This window comes from Trichomonas vaginalis, chromosome VI, assembly GCF_026262505.1.
Source record: "Trichomonas vaginalis G3 chromosome VI, whole genome shotgun sequence".
In the NCBI taxonomy this organism is placed as follows: domain Eukaryota; phylum Parabasalia; order Trichomonadida; family Trichomonadidae; genus Trichomonas; species Trichomonas vaginalis.
Window position 1 is genome coordinate 3,014,142 of NC_067208.1, and position 22,264 is coordinate 3,036,405.

Sequence of the window (22,264 nt, forward strand, 5' to 3'; positions counted from 1 at the left end):
CTGCTGTTTTCTTTCTTTCAAGAATTAAATTGAATATGTTATACCCTTGTTCATTCGATTTGCTAAGCATTTCTTCAAAATTACCGTAGCAGTATACTTTATTTAGATCATCAATAAACAAGAATTTGGCTGTATTTTTTACGTCGCAAATAGTTGCAATTGAGTATGATCTAGTATCTTTGTTCCTGAAAAATATTGCAAAAGGGTAATAATTATAATATCACTCGCATGATGAATTGAGAGATAATAACATTTCAGGTTCGAATTCCCCAATCCAACACACACATAAATATTTTGGCCATCTTGCTAGTTTCTTCAAGAAAATATTTTTATCTTGAAGTAATAGTTGTGGTTCGATTGGATTGGAAATATCAGGATCGTTTTGTTTATAAAAAAGAAAATGGTCTATCATATTGAACGAATATAATTTTTTTTCCTTGTTTAAATTAGCTAATTTTGTGAAAAAGTAAAAAAGATAGTCTGCTGGATATTTGAGATCTTTTGGCAATATTTCAACAATTTTTTTGATTTCAGAGTTGATTGATGATTTATTATTGGAAGTTAATATCTTTCCAACATCTTTGAGCAATATTGCATAATCTGACTGATCTTCATTTTTCAATTTCATCTTTAAATCAAAATGTTTCTTCATAATCGGATTAAATTGTAAAAATTCAAAAACTACATTCAGAGATGATAAGTCCATTGCAAAAGGTAAAAATGGATCAAAATTACTTGCTTTTGGTATCATGTTTTTCTGAATAAATGATGGTTGAGAAGAAGAAACATCAATTGAAAATTCCTGAGAAACGTCTGCTACTTGAGATGTTTCAACATGTTCATCAGCATGCAATGACTGATATAGCGCAGCATCTAAACCATGATGATAAACAATCATTCGATCATTTGATTTGCTGAAATCATTATCAGTTAATTTGTTTATAAAATTGATATCTGTGAGAAGAGTTGATGTGATTCTTAATCTCCAGGGATATTTGAGTCGAATTTCTGTTTCAACATCAATATCAAGCGGTGTAATTCCTTTTCTTTCCAATAACATGTTGAGTGAAAAGGGGAATAAGCCTGTACATGCAAAAGCAATTCCACAAGTGGTTCTTGTGAATGAAATCTTATACGCTTCGATAGCTGCATTATATAAAATTTTTTCTTTAAATTCAGATGCTTTGCTTGGATCTTTGAGGATAGCATTTTTGTATAATAAGTCGTATTGTTTTTGAATTTTTGTTTTGTAACTATGGGCAATTACGACATCAAACGGCTGCATTGCGTGAGTGCAATGGGCCGGGAAAGTTATTAACTCAATTTTATGTTCTCTGAACAGCTCTAATGCTTTTTTGTTCCTGCGTGAAATGTGTGAATCTAATAGAAGATAGTGTGTTTCTCTCAAATGCGGTTCACCAAAATTCTTATTTACAAAAGCAATAAAATGCTTAGCCCAATCTAAAAACAGCTTTTTTGTCATGTATCCCGATTCATTTGCAGCAAGCAGAGCCTTACCAACACATGCATTTGTAATATGAGGAGGAATTTCTTCTCCGTTTTTAGTCTGACGGATAAGCATTGGATCAAAGTAGGCTCCGGCTGCATTGAAAGTACAAACAACAGACACATGAGAACGGAGTATATGATCATCGGAGGACTTGATTTCTTCAACTTGCTGCTTAACATGATCTTTGTTGATCACATACACTTTTTTTTAGATGTTTCGCACAAATGGGTCTCATTCATATTCCAGAGAACGTTTGGATCAATCCCTTGAAGGATGCTACAAAATTGAAGCATCCAACGCACTAATGTAAGACGAGTGCAATAATGTTTACGGACTTCTTCGATAGTTTCTGATTTGCCTATTGAAAAATTAAACTTTGGCATAATAGCTTTGATAAAACTTTTAACTTGTTCTTTCATATCTTGATTATTAAGATGTCCTATTTTTTCGTTAAGTTCATTAACTTTCTCTGTTATTTTCGGCTATATAAAAGTTTGTAAAAACATAATTCTTTCACATGCTATTTCGTAAGCAAAGTCTGCAGCTTTTTCAAGTGTCAAACCACTATTCATCTCAACTTTTTGTTCCATATATTTAAGAAAAGATATTTCATCTGCTTGTGACACTGTGGCATCATTTAAGGTGTTTTTATTAAAATAATATCTATCTCCATTTAATGAAGCCCAAATGCACCGAGCTACTTTATTACCCATAGCCTTTGGACTATATTTAACGGAATTATAAAAAATTGCATTTATATATCTGCCGATAAATGTTTGTGAAACACCCAATAGATGTAAACCCGTTGCCCACACTTGTTCTTCGGAAGCAAAGTAGAAATTTACCACAAATTAAGTCATTGCGCTTCGAAACTTTGCAAAATCATGATTTGCGAATGGCATATTCAAATTTTTAAGAATTAGAATAAAATGATAAAAAATGTTAACAACTTGAAACATTTTTGTCTTAGGATATTCTTCCTTTTTGGGAACTTGTGAAAGCCACCACTCAAACCAAACATAGACAGAAGCATTCTATCACGCAACAACCCGATGCTAACTCACGCCACACATAGACAGAAGCATTCTATCACGCAACAACCCGATGCTAACTCACGCCACACATAGACAGAAGCATTCTATCACGCAACAACCCGATGCTAACTCACGCCACACATAGACAGAAGCATTCTATCACGAATCCACCTAATTTGATATTAATTTTTATTAATCTTATTTTCATTACTATATGCAACCAACCAATTTGACATTAATTTTTATTAATATATTTTTCATTACTATATGCAACCACCCAATTTGACATTAATATTCATAAATATATTTATCAAACTTATGTGCACCCAACGAATTTTCAAATTCCTATCAACCACTTCTTTATTTTTATATTTTACAATTCTTTTATATACAAATTTAATACAAACTTTTTATTCACTCATCATCTCTACTTCTTTATTATCTTCAATCTCATTCTAGCAGCTCTCGCATCTTTTACTTCCTTCATTAATTCAGGCAAGTATTTTTCCAACCAAATTTCTGGTTTATTTTGTAATGCAGATTCATAATTTTTTGATTGTTTTTCCAGAGAATTGATTAAATCTTTGGCATCTTGGAACGTTTCAAGATTATAAAGCAGTTTTACGACTAAAACTGCTTTATTTTTATCGTCAATATCAATAAATTCTGCGTATTTTGATATTTCGATCGGCGAACTCTTTTCTTTGTGATCCACGAGTTCATCCTGATCACCTACATTTTTATCGATTGGGAATTCTATGATTTCACCTACGTTTTCTCCTATTTTCATAACATGTATGCCTGCAGAGGGAACATGACTCTTATTCATAAAGAAATCCTTGCAATATTTACAAGGATTCTTATCAGTATTAATATCATTATAGGAGAATCCGCAATGTATGCATTTTTCGTTTAACAAGTCATTCTTCTCGCGTTTTTGCTTATTAATGGGATCAATTGATTCATTAATCCTAATGATAGTATCATTCAGAATGAATTTGATGAAAGTAGAAAAGTTTCTTGCTTTTTTTGCAAGTTCGTTAATGTGTCTATGCTTACCCTCTGCACTATTATTAGTGCTTATAGGTGGAATGCGGTGGTATGCTGCTAAATGCTCTTGATCTTTATATATCTGCTTCCATTTTTCCAGCTGCTCATCTGATATATTCTTTGTAGCATACATTTTCTGAACCGATGGATCAAAACATTTGTAATTGTCCTCAAAATCTTGGGCCGATTTTGATAATAATACTATCAGAGCAAAAACATGTAGTAAAGTATTATTGCCCATGGTTCCGAGATAGTGCCTAATACAGATATAATTTTGGAAATGATTCGTATTCAAAAATTTTAAAACTCCAGTACCTAAATCGCTCATCCATTTGATTCTTGAAAAGTGCTCCATAATGTTTAATGATTTAAATTCAATATTCATGGCTGTAAGCCACCGTTGATAAGCAGCGGATGATTCGCTGCGCCCTATGTATATCCCTAGAGGGTAACCTCGCATATAGTAATTACCACGAGGAAAAATAAATATATATTTCGGCCATGAAAAAGTAGCATCTAAGTGAATTAAATTACACTCCAACGCCAAATTTCCTGATTCGCTTGGAATATATATAAGAAATTCTATAGGATTTCCATTGACGAATAAACTATCACTTCTTATCGTTGTGCTATAATTTACATAAAATTTCCCGGGATATGAAGTTAAGATATCACCAATCTCATTATCATGCTTTATTTTTTCCTGTATTTCATCTTGCAGAGGATGTCCTGGGAGATCAACTTTCGTTATTTGAATGTACCATTTTAACCTCCCTGAAAACTCTTTGGGTAATTTTATGTTTTTCATGTTTTTTGGTACAGTAATCATCCACAACGTATCTGATACTTTTGAATATTCAAAGGATACGATTTTGTCATACAATGTGATCTTAAAGTAATAATAATTATCTGTAGAAATTTTTAAAGGGGAATAATCTTCGTTTTGAAGTAGAAAATAATTTAAGTTTACAGATCGATCAGAACTTATATTGGAAAGGCCCAAATGAATAAATGCTGGCATTTGTTCCAAAAACTTCAATGTTTGTTCATAAGTTAACACATTGATATGAATACCAGGGCTTATTATAATTAATTGCATTGATTTGAGTTTTTCAATATCAGTATTTTTAGAGCATTCAAAACAAATATGGCAACCATCTATTGTAATTGGAGACCGATCAACTGGAATTTTTTCTATGGATTCATGAAATTGTTTGATCGCTGTAAATTTAATACCCATGATTTGTTCAAAATCTGCTTGAATTTTTTTGTCAGCTTTCAAACAAGCTTTTGCTAAAATTTTCAGAAGGTCATTGTTTTTTATTTGATTCAAAACATTAAAGTTCTTGTACATAAAATCATTATTTTGAATTAGGGCCTCATGGAAGATTAAATGAATCTTTAAACGAATAACTTTGCTTTCATTCAAATTCATTACTGATATAATATTATTTGTTGAAACAATCGAAGAGAGTAATGGATTTCTAAATGTAGAAAATAACTCTGAGATATTGTATGCAAAAGATAAAACATACTTGATTTGGTTTGTAAATTGATAAGTCTGCAAATTGAATTTATCATTCATTTTGAAAATTGTTTCGTTTGGGCTTGACATTATCAATGCTTTCATGATTGGTGTAACATTATCTATATTAGGCAAAATCGCAACCGAATTTTTAAATCTAGATTTTGATGATAAATTGTGATTTTTAGCTTAAATCGCGATTTTTTAAAAATCGCGAACAGAATTTTTTCGCGATTTATTAATAAATCGCGATTTGAACGATAAATTTCGATTTTTTTTAAAAAAATCGCGATTCGGGAAAAAATTGCGACTTTTTGAAAAATCGCGAACTTTCAAAAAAATCACGTCCTTAATTTTGGTCTTTTTCGGAGTGATAAGTCGTCCTTTAAGTAATATTTTTTTTCTCGAATTGCTAATTGAAAAATTAAATTCGAGAAAAGAGATTACAATAGTATTGTATGGACTATAATCCTACTACTATAACACTTTTTTTGTGAAAATCACACTTTTTTAAAAAAAGATATCAAATTGAAAAAAAATTATTCTTATTTTTACTTATACTGTAGGGCACATTCATTGGTTATGAAAATCACATAGTATGAATACTCAATCCCAAATATCTTAAAAAAATATTCTAAAATATTAGACTCGATTTTAGCAATTGTATTCTAATCATAATATATCTGACATCATCTATATATATATAGCTTCTTTTATAAAAGATAAAAAAATAAATTATTTATAAATTAATGTTAATTTTTTAATGATTTATAAATAAATATATTTTAATGCATCGTCTATATATAGATGTAACAAAAAAAGTCACACAACCCGCACTCATCTACTACTGCAGTTAAATTTGAATCAATTAATATTCTAAATTCGTGTAATAGGCAAAATCGCAACCGAATTTTAAAATCTCGATCGCAAAGAAAAATTTCGATTTTTTATAAAATCGCGAACTTCTGAAAAATTGCGAACAGAAAAAAATCGCGATTGTTTTTGAAATCGCGTTTTATTAGAAGTACGCGATTTATAAAAAATCGAAATTAGATTAAAATATAGCGTCTAAAACCAAATTGCGAACAAGTTATGTATTGATTAAGAAAAATATATTTAAGATGAAGAATTGCTTGCTATGATGTACTGATTCATGATCAGTACATCATAGCAAGCAATTCTTTACATGAAGTTCGAAAACTTGGGTGCAATCAGATCTGATTGCACCCAAGTTTTCGAACTTTGTATAGGGAATTAAAGGTGAGAGATATATAGTCTATCTATATATCTCTCACCCTTTAATTCCACCTCTGTAAGCGATAAAATTTTATCAAATATTTTATACTACGAGAAATTATGGCTTTGTTTCATAGACGTATTGAATTTACCGATTGTGTTAAAATGAGATCGCTTAATCTTTAAATTTATTAAGTTAATCAAATTTTTGATTAAACGCAACGATGTTTTGTGAAATCAAAACGATAAATATTCAATGCAAACGCACCTGAGCTATGTTCCTTTATTGCAGCCATTAAACATTTGTCTGGCTCACAATTTGAGAGCACTTCACCTAAATAATGCTATAATGAAAATTGAATTAATAAAAATCGTTTCTTCAAATAAACTTCACAAATATATTATCATTATGTGAATTTTTACTTATAAAATTAAATACATATTTAGTTTCTAGTATTTTTTTTTCTATTGTCATTCAAAATATAGCTACAAAACGAAGAACCATAATTTTGATAAACACTAAATGATAATATGATTTATAATATAAATAAAATATTTTCAAGTCCAATAAATCAAAATTGATATTTTTTAAAAAACTAATTAAGAATTCAGTGATAATTTTATCAAATATTACAAGACAATATGATTTATAAGCAGAATAAAATATTTATTATTAAATTTGAAAAAACACTTTTTTTATAAAAAAAAATTCGGGCTATTTATCTTATATATATATTATACAATGATTTGACATATATAGTATAATAGAAATATCATAAAAACTAACATCCATTCGAATAAAATATACTTTGTCCATTTACGAGTCATCAGCAATATAAGTTATACTATAATTTTCCACTTTACATCCAGAACTAGTGCATATCGATGGCTTCGATGGCGTTTTATCGATTTATCACAGGCGAAATCATTATCAAGAAGTCATCGGCAGCCATTTCATTCTAGAATATCGAACTATTTGCTTACAATTTAATTTAAAATCATCTGATAATTTTATATTTTATAGGTGTTATATTCACAATGATATATATTTTATAATATTGAACATGAGTTGAACAAATCTCCACCTTACTGAAATAATATATGTTAATTGAATTCTTATAGGTCTATTGAAATCATATATGTCTATTGAAATATTGTATGCCTATTGAAATTTTATATATCTTTAGAAAAATTGTAAAATAATTCAAATTTTCAAGAAAGAGCATTTGACTTCATTTATGAATAAGAAAAAAGGTCATTCGTCCTCAAGCCAAATTATCTAATACAAATATTCATAAAAATCACATACAGTATATTTGCATTCAATGTCAAATATAATAGCTATCTAATACTTTCGAAAAATTGAGCTTTTGAATATTTTATAAAATTTCTGGTCCAAAAATTGTGCTTTCACAATATTTTGATGATATCTATAATAATTAGACTACAAATATAAATTGTATAATAAAAAATCAAAATTTGCTTTTGATATCTCAAATCTCGATATGAGATATTCAATGTCAAATCAAAGTATTCATAATTAACAGATTTGTATCGTGAATGCTTTCGTTTTGCTTAATACACAATTATGCATGACATGTGTGTGTGGCTACACAATTCTTTCCGTCCAAAGCGGAGAATTGTGAAGTTTACACCGCATTTCACGGATAATATAATGGAAAAACGATTTTCATGGAATACTATTTTTATTAATAGCTTAATAAATGAGCGAGTCTGATAGATATATGTTACGCAAGATATATCCATAGAGAAGTGTTTAAGTATAAAACAATGCGTTATACGTTATATGTAGGATATAGATGGTTTTTCTCCATTGAGAATTTTGTCATGTGAAAAATCTCTTTTTTAGCTATGATAAAAATACTTTTTATATACTATTATATCTCAGTTGATATTGATTCAACATTCTTATTTCACATGATAATATAATAGTATATGTAGCGAGGTATTATATTCTCTTGTGATTTCGATCTATTAATGCTCACACAAAAAATTCGCTACATCAAAATTTCCTCGGAAAATTTCACTTTTGCTGCTTTGATTCAACTTTGATGTCCAATGAATACTCAATAAAACTCGAAACTCTGATCATGGAGATCTATCATCACATATATAATTATATTGCTTAAATATGTGTATAAATTGTATTTTGGATTTTTCGGATTAAAAAAGGTTAAAAGTGTCATATTGATATAATTCACATTTTTGATTTCGTTACTTAGAAATGAGAATTGGTCAATAATTTATTATCCATTTGTAATTATAAAGTGTTTTAATGTATTGTGAGTTCATTTAATTAGGTTTAACTATAATATAAAAATAAATAATCACAATAATAAGTATTTAATTAAAAATGAGTATATTCAGAGATAATGCAGGTTCTTTTAGTTATTATTTAGGAGGTTTTATTTAGTTAACAACAAATTAAAATAAATATATTAAGGAATGCGTATCAACAATTTTAACATTAATGGAGGTAGATCAACAATATTAATAATGGGAGTGGGTCAATAATTCAAATACTGGAAATGGCTTAACAATGTTTATTATGGATATGGTTCAACAATGTTTATTATGGAGCTGGATCAACAATGCAATTAATGGAGGTAAATTAACAACGTCAATAATAGTAGTGGATAAGCAACTCAAATACTGGAAATGAATCAACAATGTTAGTGATGGAAGTGGATCAACAATGTAATTATTGGAAGTGTATCAATGTTAGTAATGATTGTCAAAATTCGTTTGAAATGTATTAACAAATAAGATGTCAAACCGCAAACCGTTGTCACATTTCAAACAAATTTTGACAATCATTACTAATATTGCTTTTATTACAATTATTTCAATAATATCCAATAATATCTTTCAGGTGAACAAAAATAAAATATCCAATCAACTCATATCATGTCAAACCGCAAACCCGTCACTTTTCAATCATTTTTGACATTAGCAAATATTAAAAAATATTTTTATTATTTAATATTTTTTTATGTTGAATAAAAATTATATTAATATAAAAGATATTTTTTTACTCAATATAAGTTGGCGCTATCACTCTCTGAAGCTGAATCTGTGTAATTATATGCATCTGTTGTTTCATCCATGCTGTCTAAGTCAAGGAAATCCCATTTTTCTGCGCCTTTACGAAGTGGCCTCCTGTACAAGAGTTTGTTTGTCAAGCCAGCGCACATGCCAAATGTTTTGTGATAAAAAGTGAGATCATTATCAACATGTAAGGGCCACTTTCCTCCAATTACTCTCCAATATTGTTTGAGTCTGGAGAAGTAATTTTCCACAATTATTCTGCTGCTTGACAATTTTTTATTGAATGTCTTCTGCTCAGCAGTTAATTCGCTATTTTTTCTGCGCTTGTATGGAATTAATGCCCATGGAATAATTTGATGAATTCCTTGATAGCCAGAGTCTGCCAAAAGGACTGGTATTTGATCGATTTCTGCTTTCATCTTATCTGCTTCTGCTTTTAATTTGCTTATCAATGTGTTGGATTTCCTAAACAAATGAAAATCATGTCTCTTTCCTCTGATTGGTTTGGAATAATGTAAAAGAAATCCTTTTGGGCTTACAAAGCACTGAGTTTTGATGCAGCATATTTTATGTTTGCCTGAATAATATTTTTCTTGATTGGCACTTCTGGGTATCTCTTGAACTGTGGCATCAAGTGCTCCCAACATATAAGGATATTCTTTTGATTTTTCGCGATCATCCCATTTAATAAATGATCGCCATTTCACATATTCTCGGCCGATTTTAGAACCAATTGCATCGATCACATCAATGATAATTTGCCTTGTGTGTGTCTTTTTGATACCGAATTTATCGGCCAATTCTTCGAATCCAGGAGCGTGTTTAAGCCATGTTAATGTAATTAATAAACGTGCTTCCATTGAAACCCTAGTATTCTTATAATGATGTAATTCAATTGAAGGGATGAAAAGTCTTATAAGATCTCGAAAATCTTTGCACGTAAGATTTGTTAATTTAATTAATGTATTATTATCGTCATTGTGTAAAATTTCTTCTATTCTTATTTTAAGTGGTTCTTTTTGTTTTTTTGGAGGATCTGGAATTATTGGAGCGTCAGCAAAAGTGGCGATGTAATCGATTTCCCTTTGAGCAAAAAATGCTATTGGATCATCTGTATCTTGAAGTGGTTCAGGATTTGGTACGGGCGTGGTATTTTGATGTGGTGAAATACTCTGTGCAGGCGCAGTATTCTGATGTGATGAATGACTTTGTACAGGCGTAGTACTTGGAGCTTGGGTCCTCTGTGATGCTGATTGAGCAGCTCTTTGGCTTGAGGACGAATGACCTTTTTTCTTATTCATAAATGAAGTCAAATGCTCTTTCTTGAAAATTTGAATTATTTTACAATTTTTCTAAAGATATATAAAATTTCAATAGGCATACAATATTTCAATAGACATATATGATTTCAATAGACCTATAAGAATTCAATTAACATATATTATTTCAGTAAGGTGGAGATTTGTTCAACTCATGTTCAATATTATAAAATATATATCATTGTGAATATAACACCTATAAAATATAAAATTATCAGATGATTTTAAATTAAATTGTAAGCAAATAGTTCGATATTCTAGAATGAAATGGCTGCCGATGACTTCTTGATAATGATTTCGCCTGTGATAAATCGATAAAACGCCATCGAAGCCATCGATATGCACTAGTTCTGGATGTAAAGTGGAAAATTATAGTATAACTTATATTGCTGATGACTCGTAAATGGACAAAATATATTTTATTCGAATGGATGTTAGTTTTTATGATATTTCTATTATACTATATATGTCAAATCATTGTATAATATATATATAAGATAAATAGCCCGAATTTTTTTTTATAAAAAAAGTGTTTTTTCAAATTTAATAATAAATATTTTATTCTGCTTATAAATCATATTGTCTTGTAATATTTGATAAAATTATCACTGAATTCTTAATTAGTTTTTTTTAAAATATCAATTTTGATTTATTGGACTTGAAAATATTTTATTTATATTATAAATCATATTATCATTTAGTGTTTATCAAAATTATGGTTCTTCGTTTTGTAGCTATATTTTGAATGACAATAGAAAAAAAAATACTAGAAACTAAATATGTATTTAATTTTATAAGTAAAAATTCACATAATGATAATATATTTGTGAAGTTTATTTGAAGAAACGATTTTTATTAATTCAATTTTCATTATAGCATTATTTAGGTGAAGTGCTCTCAAATTGTGAGCCAGACAAATGTTTAATGGCTGCAATAAAGGAACATAGCTCAGGTGCGTTTGCATTGAATATTTATCGTTTTGATTTCACAAAACATCGTTGCGTTTAATCAAAAATTTGATTAACTTAATAAATTTAAAGATTAAGCGATCTCATTTTAACACAATCGGTAAATTCAATACGTCTATGAAACAAAGCCATAATTTCTCGTAGTATAAAATATTTGATAAAATTTTATCGCTTACAGAGGTGGAATTAAAGGGTGAGAGATATATAGATAGACTATATATCTCTCACCCTTTAATTCCCTATACAAAGTTCGAAAACTTGGGTGCAATCAGATCTGATTGCACCCAAGTTTTCGAACTTCATGTAAAGAATTGCTTGCTATGATGTACTGATCATGAATCAGTACATCATAGCAAGCAATTCTTCATCTTAAATATATTTTTCTTAATCAATACATAACTTGTTCGCAATTTGGTTTTAGACGCTATATTTTAATCTAATTTCGATTTTTTATAAAATCGCGTACTTCTAATAAAACGCGATTTCAAAAACAATCGCGATTTTTTTCTGTTCGCAATTTTTCAGAAGTTCGCGATTTTATAAAAAATCGAAATTTTTCTTTGCGATCGAGATTTTAAAATTCGGTTGCGATTTTGCCTATTACACGAATTTAGAATATTAATTGATTCAAATTTAACTGCAGTAGTAGATGAGTGCGGGTTGTGTGACTTTTTTTGTTACATCTATATATAGACGATGCATTAAAATATATTTATTTATAAATCATTAAAAAATTAACATTAATTTATAAATAATTTATTTTTTTATCTTTTATAAAAGAAGCTATATATATATAGATGATGTCAGATATTCCGCGATTAATTAAACATTGTTTAAATCCTGAATGGGTTAAACTTCAATTTAAAAATGAAGATTGTGAATTATTAAATGAATATGAAAGCCAAAATAAGCTAATGAGGTATAAATATAATGATAAAGAATATTTAATTTCATGGAATCAATGGAGTCATAATCAAAGACCTCATAAACGAGAAGAAGAAATTGAAAATAATGAAATGGAAATCATTGATGACATTAAAGAGGATGGAATTCCTAAATTTTGTAGAAAAACCTTTAGAACTAAGTTAGGAGCATATAAACGTAGAGTATTAAATCCTGAATATCTTAAACATTTATTTAAAAAGGAAGATTGTGAATTATTAAACGTTAATGATTATGAAAATGCAAAATCAAAACTGAGATATAAATATATTGGAAGTGATGAAAGATGCAAAGATAAAGATAAAGTTTATACAGTTTCATATAATAACTGGCACACGTTAGGGATTAGAAAACATTTAGGAGATTATGGTAAAAGTTCTGAATTCTTTAAATCTAGTATATACGAGAGAGTAAAAGAAATTAGATATAATTATCATTCATGAATGAAAAATAAACTTTAAAAATTCATGTCTTACATTTATGAATAATTTATTTTTATTTTGTATGAAACCAATATTAAAAATTCATGTCTTACATTTTTTGAATAATTTATTTTTTTAATTCGTATGAAAATGAGTGTCAAGACTAACGACGTTAAAAAATTGGGATTCACAAACGAGGAAATAAAGGATATATTAGAGGAGGCGGGTTATGAAGTTAATAAATATTATTTAAGAAATTGTCAAAAATTCGCGGAGTTATTAAATGATTTAGATTATGATGGAAAAATGAATAAAGATGATGTTATAAATTTCTTATATCCCACATCTGAAGAAGAAAAACCTAAAGAACCTGATGTTTTCCCTGAATATTATGAAGAACGGATTAAAGATGATGAATATGATGAAATTGAAAGACTGGAAAAAATAAGAGATGAAATAGATGAAAAAATTAAGGAATTAAGAGAAGTTGAAAAATATAATGAGAATGAAGTAGAGGGTTTAATGAATATCCCAGCTTCAGAATCAGAAGTTCAAAAATCTCATGAAGAAAGATATAAAAATTACTTTTTGGAATCTACTAAAAATTTATTAGATGGTGAAATAGATGAAACACTTTCAGAAGAAGGCACAAAATTTATTCATAAACATAAGTTACAATTTATTGACGATGGAGATTATCCATGTATATTACTTTCACCTCCTCTTGATTCTGAAAAATTCAAAAAAGCAGTGAAAAATGTAACATATGCAACAAATACGATTAAGAAAGAAGACCATATATTTACACAAATTATTATTTAAATAAATGTACAGGTGTTGATAAAGTTTTTGATTTGTTAGATAAAATATCAAAAGAAACAATTGGTACATATAAAATTTTTATGCGATTGTGGTTTCATTATTGAAGATACTAATAATGTTTCATATGAAAGAACAGCACCGAAGGAAGACGAAGTTGAAAGGTCTATACCATTCGTTATTAAGAATAAAAAGATATGAAAACTTATAAACATTATATTTATTCATTTATTTCAGAAAAAATGGAAGCAACCCATAAAACATCATCTCATCATTTTATAGCTATTCATACATTCCTTTTCAAAGTTGTGAAATTAAATAAGACAGGAATTAGATTTAATGTATCAGGGTACGCATTCTTGAGTAAATTAAAATGTATTCGTCACGTCGCAGATGATAAAAATTTATGTGTTCTTAATTCATTTTATGGACTTTAGCCCTGGACTTTAAAAAAATAAACTTTATTTTTATTTATTTTTTAATTTTTTATTCTTACATAAATGAACAAAAACGGAACAGCTAAAATGAATGATAATCAAATAAGAGCCGAAGGTAGAAGGTTATTTAAACGCTTCTATAACATTCCTGATGGTGTTAATCCTAAAACTCGTAGAAGTTATTTAAATGAAGCCATAGATGCATATGAAGGATTTGACATTTCATCAGAAAGTGAGGTTAGCAAGAATGTTAAACGTTAATATTGATTTTTATTATTGTGACCCTCAACCAGAAGACGTAGACATAAATAAGGTAGACTTTCCATTAGTGGAATCAATAATGATAGATCCAGAATTTGAAACAGTAAATATTTTATTAACACAGAGTCCATGTGGAAAACTTCACGCTGACAGAATTACAGACGTTGAAGCACTCACAGGATATAAAGTTTGCCCCTTTTGCAAAGAAGAAGTATATTCTATCCGTGATGACCCAGAAAGGAAAAACCAAAGAAGATTTTTAAAGCATTGTGAGAAATGTGAGGAAAATAATGGAAGATTAATTCAAGACGTTCAATTGCAAAACACACAACAACCATATGCACCACATATCACGAAACAGAAGATATATCAATGGCTATTAGCACATAATTTGCAGGAATATTATAAACCAACAAGATATTATATTACTTTTGACTTCGAAACATTAGAGACTAAAGAAGAACTTCAACTTTCTGAATGTGCAACTTTGAACGCTTACTTAAAACCATTCATGGTATCATCAACGGTTAAATTAAACGATAAAACATTTACGAGGAATTTTTGCTTAACATCAAGTGATTCGTTCATCTCTGATTGGATTGAATTTTTATTTTCAACCTGTTCATTAGTTGCTAAATCAAATATTGAACAATATGAAGAATTAATGAAGTCGCAAACGGACCAAACGGCGGGGACTTTGTCCCATACATTAAATGAAAAACAGAAGGAAGCATTTAAAGAACTTCTAGATGAGGAATTCAATAAAGTGAATATCATAGGTTTTAATTCGGGAAAGTTTGATTTAAATTTAATTCTTCGTGATTTAAACACTGCAAAATGGAAAATAAAATCAATGCTGGGTTCTTCTTCTCAATTTAAGCAAATCATTGTAAAGAAAACAAACTGTCCATATGAATTAAGATTTATTGACATCAGAAATTATATAGCGGGTGGAACATTAGACCAATTCACTCAAGATTTCGGAAACAATAAATCACGTGTTAAATCCTTTTTCCCTTATCAATTCATCACATGGGAGAATTACGAAGATGAATTATATAAAGTGGAACCATTCACTCAAGATTCATTTTATTCAGCATTAACTCAAGAAACAATATCCGATTCAGATTATCAAATATATCTCAATGATGCTAAAAATTTTGAGAATAGATTAGAATATTTTATTCATTATTGCAATAAAGACGTTGAAATTATGATTGACCCAATTGATAAAATTATTGAAGAAACATTTGTTTATAAAATTGACATGCTTCATAATCTTTCTTTATCATCGAATGCATCAATGATTCGTTACGCGTTAGCATATAAGAACTTCAATCCTAACGAAACATATCCAGAAGAAGAAAATGTGGAATCAAGTTTTGAATTAACAAAAAAGTATTGGAAATATAAAATTGATTCATATAAGAAACAAGATGAAAAAGCAGAAAGGGATACTAAAAACAATGTTTCAATGGATGACTATCAATACTATCACGATTTAATCCTTTCATCTAAATGCAAAATGTGTGGTAAAGCGTTTACATATGCTAATAAACCAACATTAGATAGAATCGATAATGAAAAACCACATACCAAAGAAAATTGTCAGTTAATGTGTTGTTATTGCAATGTCGTAAAATCAAATAAAGATGAAGATGTTCAACGTTTAAGAATCAATTTAAGAAATTATACATTAAAAAATAATTTACCAATGACTCTAGATTCAGTTGAAGCTTATCACATCCTCCGTAATGGAATTACTGGTGGTTTATCAAATGTTCAACATAGAGTAAATCTTAAAGGAATCACGCACATTAATAAACTTTCATATAATCCAGAAACTAAAACTGTATCAAATGAGGACACTTCCAACATTATGACTCATTTCGTTGGTGTTGACTTTAATTCATTATATCCTTCATCATTTTCATCTAATCCTCATGATTTCATTCAATATACTGACCATAAAATGTATATGCCGGGAAGATTGAATGGTGTTATCATTTGTGATACAGCAACAAAGAAAGCAAAAGCACTGGGAATAATTAAGAAGAAAAATACTTTATTCGTGGCTGAAGTAAAGGGTCACATTGATGAAAAATACATTAATGATTACATAAACTTTTTACCAATAATAAGAAACTTTGATATTATCACAGATGAAAAAACAATTGGTGGTTTTATGTATAATTACATGAAATCAAACAATCTACCAGTTGACCAGAAACAGAGGAAATTAACTCAGTTAGCATCAACACACAACCAATATCAACCATTTTCTTCTTATTATCTTTGGTATCTAATAGACAGATTTCATTTTATCATTGATGACATTCAATCAATTTTAACATTTACGAAAAATACTTGTTTTAATGAATTTGCGAATGAATTTATGAACGAAAGACAAAAGGCTGAATTAGAAGGAAATAAAGGAAAAAGTTTATTTTGCAAGATTTCACTTAATGGATCATATGGTTACGATGCAATGAATACACAAAATTACGCAAAGACTAAAATAATGAATGCACAGAAGGCACGCGTTGCATGTATGTCAAATAAGTTTAAAAACATAAGAGAAATAGGAGAGGATACGTATCAAGTGATGCTTAAAGATAGATTTTATAGATGTGATACATGTTTACAAGAGGCATTCTTCACTTTAGATAACGCAAAATACTGGTATTTGGTTTTCATTTATGATTTTATGTATAAATGCATGGATGTTAATCGTTTTCATTTCATTGAAGGTGATACTGATTCATCTTATTGGGCAATCGCTGGCGACCCAAATCTTCCTAACACTCAAGCATTTCAAGCAATTGTAACCGATAAAAAATTTTATGATAAAAACATTTACAAATTCGCACCTTTTGATTTCTTCTGTTTTAATGAGAAATTTAAACCTAAATTAAAGAATAAAGCTGAAGAAAAAGCACATGAGAAGAAGTTATTGGGTTTAGCAATTGAGAAACAAGGTGATAACATGGTTGCTTTATGTCCTAAGTGTTATACTTCATTCAACGGTTCAATTGATGGAAGTGATTTTAAAAAGATTGCACAAAAAATGAAAGGAGTTAGTTTACGACAAAATAAACAATTAACACCTAAAAATTATTTGGATATAATAAATGATAAAGTGATATTTGATGGTCAGAATATTAATTTACAACTTAAAAACGGGTCAATGACTCGCTTAACAATCGGTAAGACTGCATTAACAGGAGCACACACTAAGGCTGTATGTTGTGAAAATGGATGTTGTATGCCATTTATTTAAAAATGCCACAGAAGAGACAAAAGGAACCGTAAATAATGGTTTTGATACTATGATTCAAAGAGGCGGGCACCCTTAAAACACTTATTTATTTTTATATAAATGAATAGCGTAGATTTAAAAAATTTAATTGATGATTTAGTACTTAATCAAAATTTTCTTAATTATTATGAATTAAAATCATATCTCCAAAAACATGATAACAATATAACGGGTGATGATATGGATTATTATTATTCGTATTATAAAAATGAAGTTTTGAAATATCATGATAAAATAATTTCTAAAATTAAAGACAAAATTAAAAATAATGAATATTCAAAGGGAAAAAGTAAATCACAACTTAAACAATTGAAAGATTTCAAAAATAAAGTATTAACAGAAGAAGATATTGATGAATTATATAAATTATATAAATTATATAATCCTGAGCCGCAAAAACCAAAGGAACAAAAACAAAAGGTGCAAAACGCCCAGGTCCTTCAGACCATAAATGAAGCACAAGCTTTAATTTATGATTCATTAGTTAAACCATATTCAGCCCGACTTTTAAATGAAGATCAACTTTTGGAATTCATCCTTCAACATAAACTCGAAGCGGGAAAGTATATCAAACCTTTATATACAGCATATTTAAAACAAATGAATAGAATACATCCAGAATTAATGAAGGGGGGAATGAAATCCAAAATCAAAGCAGATAAAATTAAACCACTTGCAACACCAAACCCCCAACGACAGTACCTCCTCCTCCTTCAGTTAATCCTTCATCATTCACTTTATTATATCCATTTCAAACATTAAAGAAGCAAAAAGATTTTAAAAAGGATTTCAAAATATTAAATAAACCAATTGACCCAAAAATTCAACCGTTAAAGGAAAAATTTAGTCGCCCTTCATTTGCACCATATCCATATTCATACGAAATCGATCATTTAGAATATTCAAGAGGAAACGTTACTTATTTATTTGCCATTAACATTAACACCAGATATTTATATTGCATTCCGGTGAAAGGGAAAACAGAACAGGAAACAAGAAGAGCTATTCAATACTTACTAGATCATGAAAGAGTAGATAATATAAGGGTGATGGTGATAAAGGATTTCAGGCAGCTATGGCTCATTATTTCCCACAAATTAATTTTTACTTTTCATCCTCTCCATATACGTTTCATAATAAAATAGTTGATGCGGTAATGAGAACTCTTAGAGATGCGTTAGGGGTTAATGGTCAGATATACTGGGATGGAAATCATGACTCCATCATACAGCAGTTAGTATATTATTACAATAATACATGGCATAGAACAATAAACATGAAACCGGTGGAAATGAAAAATGATATTTCAAAAGAATGGGAATATATTAGAAAGCAAATGGAAAGGTTGAATGATGTTAAACGTGAACAAATTAATTCGGGGCTCATGAATTTTAAACAAGGGATAAAGTTTTGATTCATCTCGATTATGGAAAAACTGATAAATCAATGACAAAAAGAAGACGAAGATTTGACACAATAGCTGAATTTGTTAGATATATTAACGGCAATGCATTAGTTGAAGTTGACAATAAATTAATAGAAATTCCGATTTATTTTATTACTCCATTATATTTAAATAATATTTAATTTTTTTATTTCGTAAGAAATGAGTAACAACGAAGCAGTCAAGAGTCCAGACGATGAATATAAAAAGAAACTAAACAGAATTAAATCAAAAATATGTTATTACAAAAAGAAGCCACAATGTGGTGGGGTTGAAAACGATAAAGAGAGGAAAGAAATAATCGAAAAATTAGAAACTTATCGTTCAATCCTTAAACTGAGTGAAGCAAAAATAAAAGAATTTAATAGAATAAATAAATTGATTGGAAGAGATGAATTTAATAAAGATGAATTTTTAAACTCTATCCAAATTTAATTTTTATTCCTCTTCGACAACATCTCTCTTTCCATCATTACCGCATAACCACATTTTCTCAATTTTAGTGGTTTGTTATTTTTAACATGTTCTTGCATCATTTTTATCATTTCCTCCCTTGTTATGATTCGTGGTAAATTTTGAGCTTGTGGGGTATTCATTTATGATAAAAATAAAAATTTGTTATCACTTATTTTATCGTGAAGTGACTCAAAGAGTCCGGAGACAAAGTCTCATGTTTTTAGGTTATTCAATAATTAATTATTTTTGCACAACTGAAGGTGCTACCATGTTACCATGTGCTACCAGGTCATTTAACTTCTCTGAAAAAATGTGACAACATGACATTTTGACAACAACACAGGAGGAAGGTAGTTATGAATTATTTTTGAATAACTGAAGGTGCTACCATGTTACCATGTGCTACCAGGTCATTTAACTTCTCTGAAAAAATGTGACAACAGTCACTGTGTGACGAGACCTGAAGGTCTTGACATTTTGACAACAGTTCAGGAGGAAGGTAGTTATGAATTATTTTGAATAACTAAGTGCTACCAGTTACCATGTGTACCAGGTCAATTAACTCATACATTTTACAACAGTCAGGTTATTAATAATTATTATTTGAAAACTGAAGGTGCTACCATGTTACCATGTGCTACCAGGTCAATTAACTCATGACATTTTGACAACAGTTCAGGTTATTCAATAATTAATTATTTTTGAAGAACTGAAGGTGCTACCATTACCATGTGCTACCAGGTCATTTAACTCTCTGAAAAAATGTGACAACACATTTGACAACAGTTCAGGTTATTCAATAATTAATTATTTTGAAGAAACTGAAGGTGCTACCATTACCATGTGCTACAGTCAATTAACTCATGACATTTTGACAACAGTCACTGTGTGACGAGACCTGAAGTCTTGAATTTTGACAACAACACAGGAAATAAATGTTTACGTTAATGGTTTCATCGTTAATGATTTGTCGAAACTTCTTCATCGTATATGTTTACGTTAATGGTTTCATCGTAAATGATTTGTCGAAACTTCTTCATCGTATATGTTTACGTTAATGGTTTCATCGTTAATGAATGTGTCAAACATGAGCGTAAATGATCCAAAAATAATGTTTAGGTGAAGTGGTGAGATCTACCCTCTTGAATTTTCATGACTTCTTCATCATAATGAGCGTAAATGAATGTGTCATGATTTCATCGTGAATGAACGTAAATGCTTTTGTCATGATTTCTTCATCGTGAATGATTTGTCATGACTTTGATGACATTTTGACAACAGTTCAGGTTATTCAATAATTAATTCATTTTTGAAGAACTGAAGGTGCTACCATGTTACCATGTGCTACCAGGTCAATTAACTCATGACATTTTGACAACAGTTCAGGTTATTCAATAATTAATTATTTTTGAAGAACTGAAGGTGCTACCATGCTACCATGTGCTACCAGGTCATTTAACTTCTCTGAAAAAATGTGACAACATGACATTTTGACAACAGTTCAGGTTATTCAATAATTAATTATTTTTGAAGAACTGAAGGTGCTACCATGCTACCATGTGCTACCAGGTCATTTAACTCATGACATTTTGACAACAGTCACTGTGTGACGAGACCTGAAGGTCTTGACATTTTGACAACAACACAGGAAATAAATGTTTACGTTAATGGTTTCATCGTTAATGATTTGTCGAAACTTCTTCATCGTATATGTTTACGTTAATGGTTTCATCGTAAATGATTTGTCGAAACTTCTTCATCGTATATGTTTACGTTAATGGTTTCATCGTTAATGAATGTGTCAAACATGAGCGTAAATGATCCAAAAATAATGTTTAGGTGAAGTGGTGAGATCTACCCTCTTGAATTTTCATGACTTCTTCATCATAATGAGCGTAAATGAATGTGTCATGATTTCATCGTGAATGAACGTAAATGCTTTTGTCATGATTTCTTCATCGTGAATGATTTGTCATGACTTTGATGACATTTTGACAACAGTTCAGGTTATTCAATAATTAATTCATTTTTGAAGAACTGAAGGTGCTACCATGTTACCATGTGCTACCAGGTCATTTAACTCATGACATTTTGACAACAGTTCAGGTTATTCAATAATTAATTATTTTTGAAGAACTGAAGGTGCTACCATGCTACCATGTGCTACCAGGTCATTTAACTTCTCTGAAAAAATGTGACAACATGACATTTTGACAACAGTTCAGGTTATTCAATAATTAATTATTTTTGAAGAACTGAAGGTGCTACCATGCTACCATGTGCTACCAGGTCAATTAACTCATGACATTTTGACAACAGTCACTGTGTGACGAGACCTGAAGGTCTTGACATTTTGACAACAACACAGGAAATAAATGTTTACGTTAATGGTTTCATCGTTAATGATTTGTCGAAACTTCTTCATCGTATATGTTTACGTTAATGGTTTCATC

The 22,264-nt window shown here is 29.3% G+C and overlaps 5 protein-coding genes across 5 annotated transcripts, besides 4 other annotated features; 2 read left to right on the forward strand and 3 right to left on the reverse strand.

Moving 5' to 3' along the window:
* Positions 1-220: 220 nt before the first annotated feature.
* TVAGG3_0796640 (DDE endonuclease family) lies at positions 221-1,582 on the reverse strand (the record flags this gene model as incomplete). The annotated part of the gene is made up of 1 exon (XM_001300544.1): positions 221-1,582. The coding sequence occupies one exon, from the start codon at positions 1,580-1,582 to the stop codon at positions 221-223; it is 1,362 nt and encodes a 453-aa protein (XP_001300545.1).
* A 1,389-nt stretch (positions 1,583-2,971) lies between these two features.
* On the reverse strand, positions 2,972-3,727 carry TVAGG3_0796650 (uncharacterized protein; the record flags this gene model as incomplete). The annotated part of the gene is made up of 1 exon (XM_001300545.2): positions 2,972-3,727. The coding sequence occupies one exon, from the start codon at positions 3,725-3,727 to the stop codon at positions 2,972-2,974; it is 756 nt and encodes a 251-aa protein (XP_001300546.2).
* Positions 3,728-6,235: 2,508 nt separating this feature from the next.
* Positions 6,236-6,447: a mobile genetic element.
* Positions 6,448-9,411: 2,964 nt separating this feature from the next.
* Positions 9,412-10,725, reverse strand: TVAGG3_0796670 (DDE endonuclease family; the record flags this gene model as incomplete). Its single annotated transcript, XM_051247172.1, has 1 exon — positions 9,412-10,725. One exon carries the CDS (start codon positions 10,723-10,725, stop codon positions 9,412-9,414), a length of 1,314 nt encoding a protein of 437 aa, XP_051082647.1.
* A 1,146-nt stretch (positions 10,726-11,871) lies between these two features.
* Positions 11,872-12,084: a mobile genetic element.
* Positions 12,085-13,257: 1,173 nt separating this feature from the next.
* Positions 13,258-13,574: a mobile genetic element.
* Positions 13,575-14,671: 1,097 nt separating this feature from the next.
* Positions 14,672-17,205: a mobile genetic element.
* On the forward strand, positions 15,860-16,839 carry TVAGG3_0796710 (DNA/RNA polymerase superfamily; the record flags this gene model as incomplete). Its single annotated transcript, XM_051247173.1, has 1 exon — positions 15,860-16,839. A coding segment is annotated over one exon (980 nt), but the record flags the coding sequence as incomplete, so codon positions are not given.
* A 2,312-nt stretch (positions 17,206-19,517) lies between the features above and the next one.
* Positions 19,518-19,790, forward strand: TVAGG3_0796720 (uncharacterized protein; the record flags this gene model as incomplete). The annotated part of the gene is made up of 1 exon (XM_051247174.1): positions 19,518-19,790. One exon carries the CDS (start codon positions 19,518-19,520, stop codon positions 19,788-19,790), a length of 273 nt encoding a protein of 90 aa, XP_051082649.1.
* Between the last annotated feature and the right edge of the window lie 2,474 nt (positions 19,791-22,264).